This window comes from Hippoglossus hippoglossus, chromosome 6 (assembly GCF_009819705.1).
Source record: "Hippoglossus hippoglossus isolate fHipHip1 chromosome 6, fHipHip1.pri, whole genome shotgun sequence".
In the NCBI taxonomy this organism is placed as follows: domain Eukaryota; kingdom Metazoa; phylum Chordata; class Actinopteri; order Pleuronectiformes; family Pleuronectidae; genus Hippoglossus; species Hippoglossus hippoglossus.
Genome location: NC_047156.1, coordinates 4,756,501 through 4,764,014, shown reverse-complemented (window position 1 = coordinate 4,764,014; position 7,514 = coordinate 4,756,501). Strand labels below are relative to the sequence as shown.

Here is a 7,514-nt window from a genome sequence, read left to right as displayed (position 1 = left end):
CACGAAGCAGAATTCATCTGCAGGTGTTCAAGTTGCATCTTGAAACATGTCACTAAAGAGGTTGTTGCCTGGAGACCTGCAGAATGAATGAACAGGATATGTATCAGTGAATAAACATTAATTTTCAATCATTCCATCAGCCTGAATCCACACTGATTCACCCATTACCTTCAAGATGCCTCAAATTGAATTTCATTTTCATATATTATTACATGTGACTCCTCCAAAATATTACAAACATTTCTCAGTTAAAAGGTGAAAACTTAGCTCCTTCTCCACAGGTTGTTTCATACTGAGACAATATGTATTAAATATTAGTTTAATGTAAAAATAAGAGTATCCTCTGTGGTTATTTTACCAACATTTAAATTGTGAATGTTGCAGAAACCTTTATTTGATGCTGAATTAACTTTCCATAGAACAAGTTTTCATGTTGAATTAAAAAACCTTCTCTGTCTGTGAACACAAGGAGTTGTGATATAAAGTAGAGAGAAAAGAAAAGTCTGAATGATGATCAGCAACAACAAAGAAAACCAGAGATCAACAGCCAAACAGGAAAATGACACTTTTCAGGGATAAACAACAAACACATCGGTTCAAATCATCCAGTGTCTCAAATGTTGAGATGGAGTAAGGCCTCCTTCCACACAAAACCATGAAGGATCTCTGATAATGTTCCTATTCTGTTGAGATCAGTTTTTTCCTCTAGTAGTGAGCCATCTTCCCAAACCCCTCCACAGATCTGTGATGAGGAAGAGGAGCTGGACTCACCTGCAGCTTCAGGCCTCATTTCTTCACACTCACAGGAGACAAGTCTGTTTGTCCAGAAGGAGGCGCCATCTTCTCCTCTTTCCTCTTCTTTGGTGTTTAATGGCAGCTTGTATCCTTGTCTTTGCATTGCTGCCATCTTCTGGTGTGAGTTACCTCCTGTAGGGTCTGGTCTGTCTGGTCATCAGTCCTGTTCTCCTAAGTGTCCCAGATGTTTCCTGGCTCGTCCTCTCCACACACTCCAGTTTGTCCTTTACACTCACTCCTGTTGTTTCCATTCCCTTCATCAGGTCTTTCCTCTGAGGAGAATATTTCCTACATCCTCTCTGTCTGGTACCTGTTCACAAAGGCCTGTTGGATGTTTCCCTACCATTCAGGTTGCTGTGTCCTGAATCTAGTTAATACCACCTCCTCTTTCCTCCCAGTCTCCCTCCTGTCTTCTGATCCCAGTGCTGCTGCCGCTCTTTCATTTCCTTCCATGCAATATACACTTTGCCTCTGATTTTGAAAGTTTAATTGAGAGGTCTTGGTTTTTCTTTTTTAACAGCTTTGTTTATCCACTTCATTACCCATAATGCCCCAGTGTGCATGAAACCAGTAGAATGTGACCATAGTGCCTTGTTTAACTGGTCCTGAATGTATTTCCATAATTTTCAAGGCACCATCATAACTTGTACCATCTGTACTTTAAGTTGGAGACAGGATCAGTGCAGGACAAGATCTCATTGGCTGAAGGATAAATGGACTGCAGCAGTTAAATGTTTTCAGCTACACTCTGAATTCTAATATCAACGATCTGTAGATTAATTCCCTTTCAAGCAAAAAATAAATCAACTTCATAATTATATAAGTGAGATGTTAAAGAGAGGAAAAACAAAAAAACATGAACTTCACCAGTGTTTCATGAGTCAAATCTTTTAGTTCAGTTTTTTCAATAATTTACATTTTTTTGTTACATTTTATGCAATCACATATCAGGAGATCAATAAAATAAGCTTTTTTAAGTTTTATTATTCAAGCTGCAACAGCAGCATCTTTGTCATCAGTGCTGCTCCACTCGTTTGAGCCGCCGGCTGCCGGCCTTCGCCACAGTGATGACCATGATGAGGAAGACGCCCACGGTCCAGACCCCCGCTACAGGCAGCACCACTGTGGACAGTATGCCTGAAACAACAGAGAACACAGATAGTAGTCACACACATCAAATATAGTGGGGCCTATGGAGAAACAAGGACAAGTGGAAGGTTTGACACAGATATAACTTTGGTTGTCCCAATGATCGGAGCTTACTGGATTGAGGTCTGTGTGGCATTTCGATTCTGATTGGTCCATATGACAGAAGTCCCTGGATGGGTTCTGCCCTCACTGCTTCTCTCTTACTAATGGAATTACAGCTCTGCAGAGAAAACAACAGTGAGACACTGACATCTTAGACAAATGACTCATCGTCTTTGAGACTTGACTCCAGGACCTTTTTATATTGATATAAATACCAATTCATAGTGACACCATCAAAACATCATTAGCTCGGCCACATGTTTTCAAGCCTCTCCGTTTGTTTGTTAACAGGATGACGCAAAAACTAATTGACACACAACCACTAAACCTGGTGGAAGGATGCGGTATGTGCAACAATCTTGTTACAGATCCAGGAGTTCTGAGCAATACAAGTGAGCTCACAGGTATACAGGACTGGTGGTCGTCGGGCTCACACAGCTGTACGGAGCAGTGCAGGTAGAAGCTGTTCGGTTCGGCTGTGAAGCGGAACATGTCGAAGCTGTAGCGGACGGTGGAACTCTCTCCGTTTCTGCCGGACTCTCCCTCGCTCACGTTGAGAAAAGAGACAGTTTGGTCGTTCACGCACCTGAACGAAGAGGAAGAGGAGAAGGGAGGTCATTCGCTGAAGTCGCCAGGCGTTGAAACACATAGCAGTATGGATGTAGCCTGAGGTTAAACCGTCTGCAGTGAGAGAGGACTGCACCCGTTCTGGAGCAGCGTGTAAGCTGATCCCTCTGTTGAGTTGGGCTGAGGAGACTGAGTGGCCCAACACTCGTTGATGCGGAGCAGGAAGAAATCTGCCGGCCTCGTCACGGTCACCTCCACGTACACCTGGACACATTTGGTTAAAGTTTCTCCAAAGAAGAAACACTCACAGTTCAAATAACCAACATCTGATTAAACTGATCGATAAGAGTAGGAACCTTGTCTCGGAGTTCAATGGTGGGGGCGCTGGTGAAAGCCTTCGTGTACGTGTGGTCTGTGTAGAGCATCATCTGGATCACAGCGTCGAGTTCATCTGCTCGTATGACCATCTCACTGAGCGTGTGCAGAGAGAGAGAGAGAGAGAGAGAGAGAGAGAGAGAGAGAGAGAGAGAGAGAGAGAGAGAGAGAGAGAGAGAGAGAGAGAGAGAGAGAGAGAGAGAGAGAGAGAGAGAGAGAGAGAGAGAGAGAGAGAGAGAGAGAGAGAGAGAGAGAGAGAGAGAGAGAGAGAGAGAGAGAGAGAGAGGGAAGGTCTGATTGGTCACTTTAACTTAACACACATACATGAAGGTAGTAGAGGTGAAGCAGTTGCGATCAAGGAGGCAAAAATAAAACCGTTGATTCCTGCGGCGAAGCAAATCGTTGCCATGGAGACATATTATCTAAATATGGAATTTCAGACATGCGATAACAGCTGGTCGTTTTTGATGATCCATCTATGCCAATTATCTGACTTGATCTTCCTTGTTAATGACCTTTGACCTCTTCCCAGTTTGAGCAGCTTTACAGTTTTTAGCTGAAATGTTCACTGAACTTTTCTTCCAAGGTAAAGAATGAATCATGATATGATGATAATCAAATGATTGGTTCAATGAGCTATAGATTATGTTTCTGTTTGTAAATTTACTACACGTTATTTTGCACATACACATTCCATCAGCCTCCTCACTCTCGCACGTTGCTTCTCGTTTACCTGGAAAATGGAACGACTGGGAAAGGCAGGCTGACGGTCCTGACGTACGGGAAGACACACGTGTAGTCGATCTTAATGACGGGATCTCTGATGATGTTTCCCATCACCTGAGGGTCCGTTAGCAAACTCAGAGAGTACGAGACGTGAGTCACGTTTTTCTGCAAGAACGGGAAGATAAAACAAAAACACACAGATAAAACTTGCAACGACAACTTGTTTCTTTACTGCACAAGTGATATTAACTTAGTGAAAGTAGACCTTTGCAGTGAGTGTATTTCTGTGGATGTGTATAAAGTACTTTGCAGTTGTACCTCCAGCGGTCTGCCGCCACACTTCAGATACTTCTCTTTGGAAATAGAGGACATGAAGTACGAGACGCCATCGATCACCTCCTTCTGAACGCGACACGTTTTGTTGGGTAAGTGCAGCGACTCCAGCGGCACGTTGTAGTACGTGAAGAAATCTTCTACTGCCCTCATCGCAATGTAGTCTCTGCCACACATCACTGTGATTTGTGCATCTGTAAAAGGCAATGGTGATAAATATACACATGTGCATCTCAGGGGGGTTTATCCCATGAAGACAGTAGAACTACTCATGGAACATGTGATGATAAAACTATGCCTACTTTTGTCACACAGGTCTCCATAATACCCCACAGTGCATTTGCAGCGTCGCTGGTCTTTGGTCAGGACACATGTTGTTTGGTTGCTGCAGTGTTCAACGCTGCAGAATCCTGACACACACACACAGGACAGATTCAAACTACAGACTACAACACACACACATACATGACATACAGACTACAACACACCTGACACACACATACAGACAGATTCAAACTACAGCATACCTGACATACAGATACATGACTTCTACAACATATTTAAACTGCAACACATTTAAACTACAACACAACACATATTTAAACTGCAACACATTTAAACTACAACACATATTTAAACTGCAACACATTTAAACTACAACACAACACTGATTTAAACTCCAGGTGAGACAAACTTACCTTCGACACTGGGGCACGCGAGGCCGAGCAGAAGCACGAGGAGCACGCTCAGCTGTTTGAAGTGAAGAAGCTGAATCATGTGATGAATAAAGTTCTTAATGGTAAATAATTGTGTTGGAACTTCTCTCACCTCCGTGTGGATCCGCGTCATCGCTGTAAATTAATATTTTAAACGTTGCTCTTAAATTTATTTGCAGTCAGACGTGATTTTCTCTTTCTCTCTCTCTGCTGATCTTTAATGATCAACAGCTGTGTCGCACTTGTCTGTGCCTGCAGGGGGAGCTCGTGATCCAAGTGTCTCTGTTAATGGTGTTTTTATAGTGCTATGGAGAATAAACTAACTCATATCATAATTATTGTTTTACAGTTTCATAGCTTTTTTGAAAGGTTTTAGAAATTGATTTTTTCACCAATAATATAAATATTATTATTAACGAATATTATAATAAATACGAAGATTGACACCAGTAATTATACTAGTAATATTGTATTATAGAAATATATGTATATATATTTATATACTGTGTAGTATATATACATATTTATATATATATATATTTCTGTACAAGTTGCTGTTAAGTCATATTCAGCAGGATGATGAGTTTAATAAGAGAAACCTATAAAAAGATGTGATCACTATCAGAACATGATGGATGCAACACAAACTTGGATATTTTATTTCACCTTTTATTGAACACAGTGTTTTTATTGTTACACTTCAAACGAGACAATGGGTGAATGGTAAGAAATGACCGTGTCCACAGGGAGCGTCATTAAGTGGGTCACTGGTTTCCCTCCGGAGCCAACTCCTCTCACCCGGAGGCTGAGTCCATGTTTCCAGAGATGATCGTCACACAGGCCTCCCTCCTGTCTGAGAACAGACCATCTGTCTGTGTCAGGGCGGATCACAGACACGAGAGGTTATTGATAAGAAGCTCATGATGAGTGATGAGGAACTTTTCCCTCAGTCACTGAGATAAATGAGTGGTGTCCCTGCTTCTTTTTATATTTGTGATAACTCGAGTAGATCTCCTCCTCTGATGAGAAATGAAAATGGCTACAAACACTCAGATGGTAAATGTTTGCATAAAGGATTACGACTAATAAACCAGTTAGAACAAATGTGTTGCTTACAACAAAAGCCCCTTGTGTTGAATGGTTTACTTAATTATCTGAATATAAAAGTAGAAACAATATAGTCCCAATATAACTGATTTATATCTTTATCTGACCAATCAGCATGTATTTGCAGTGTGTCAATGTAAGAAAAATGGAAAAAGGTCTTATATAGATCTTATTTCAATTCTGATATATAACCATTGCTATATTTGCCAAAATAAAGTATCCTGGGGCAGAGGATGGAAGACTTTCAAACCTTAGGCCATTTTAATGTCCCTTAAATGATGGATACATCATATTCTGTGGAAGAAACATATGGTGAGGAGGGGTTTGGTTTATACACCGCAGACTAAAACTGTCTGACATTTGTTTTACCAAACAACTTAAACTTTATAATTAAACAAGAAATTTAAATAAACCCCCTCCTATCATCTCAAACAGAATCTTGTTCAAATCTTCTTCTTCTCCTCCAAAGACAGTTTAGACTCAAACAACAGAATAAAGACAAGAAACACTGGTAAATATTCTCTCAGTTTATAAGAGACAAAAAGATCTTAAAAAGGATTTTACAAGTTCGGGTTTTACAGAGTTGCGATTCGTTTAAAACTGTCAGTGAACGTCGCTCGGTTCAATTTATGAAGATGGGAGGAAAAAAGAAAGAGAAAATCATGTGATGGAAAAACCATAAAGTCGTCCCAGCAGAGGAAACAGTTAAACACACTGTAAGAATACAAGGTCAGTGTCAGTTTACACACCACTGAAATCATACATCTTTTAAAGAGCAACTTCTTCCTCTGGATGTTACAGAACAATCCTAAATGTACTTTGAGGTAACCCCCCCCCCCCCACTTCATCTCCATTAGCAGCAGCAGCATCACGTCGTGGTTCTTGGTCTCGTCGGCTGTGGTGTGGTACCACCCTGGTGTTGTGAAATAGCCGGGTTATCTGAGGTGTTTGTCATCGGCCTGATTCACAACACCAGCTGCAGCGCACACACCTGAGAGGCTGGTCTTCTTCTGCTGGAGGAGGCAACGCACACACACACACAGAGCAAGAGGAACAACTCATCCAACAGGGATGTAAAGAGACAGTATACTAAATAATAAGCATCAGATTTGAGCAGGAGACATCTAATCCCATGTCTTTAATAAACCAGGTGATTTTTAACATGATCAGCATCATTAGTATTAAGTGTTATAGAGTGGTGATGTGTCAGAGTGTCGGTCTGAGGACAACAGCCTGCAGATCCCACAGTCACTTGGCTCGGCTCCGTCTGTGGCCGTGCATGAACCCGACACATCCCAACAGTTATGTGGAGCAGCCAAGACAGAATGAGCCTCCATCTGTGTTCTCTCAGGCCAGACTGAGGGACATGAGAGTGAGGGTCACAGATTTAATGGGGCGGGTGGTGGGTGGTTGTTACTGCACATGCGGAGACTTGTGTTTAGGGCCCGGGAAAAACCTCAGCAGAAGTGTGTGTGTGTGTGTGTGTGTGTGTGTGTGTGCTGGTAAAGAAAGGAGAGGGGGTTGGTGGGATTGGAGCTGGATAAGGTGTTCGGGTAAATTGCAAAGATAGGTGCTTAAAAAAAGAAGAGTATAAGCAGAAAATGTTCTAAGTGTGATGAGGTTTAAATCATTTCTGGATCAAAT

General features: G+C 41.7%; 1 protein-coding gene across 2 annotated transcripts; it reads right to left on the bottom strand.

The window, feature by feature from the left end:
* Positions 1 to 1,667: 1,667 nt before the first annotated feature.
* Positions 1,668 to 5,037, bottom strand: zpd (zona pellucida glycoprotein d). 2 transcript variants are annotated; one of them, XM_034587721.1, is made up of 10 exons: positions 4,876 to 5,037; positions 4,746 to 4,797; positions 4,350 to 4,457; positions 4,033 to 4,241; positions 3,722 to 3,879; positions 2,970 to 3,084; positions 2,750 to 2,877; positions 2,449 to 2,632; positions 2,059 to 2,164; positions 1,668 to 1,932 (listed from the first exon to the last, which is right to left on the bottom strand). In XM_034587721.1, exons 1-10 carry the CDS (start codon positions 4,894 to 4,896, stop codon positions 1,811 to 1,813), a joined length of 1,203 nt encoding a protein of 400 aa, XP_034443612.1. In that variant the 5' UTR covers positions 4,897 to 5,037; the 3' UTR covers positions 1,668 to 1,810. The 2 variants fall into 2 exon arrangements, with proteins under 2 accessions (XP_034443612.1, XP_034443611.1); XM_034587720.1 differs by having other exon boundaries at positions 4,746 to 4,815; positions 4,876 to 5,023.
* Between the last annotated feature and the right edge of the window lie 2,477 nt (positions 5,038 to 7,514).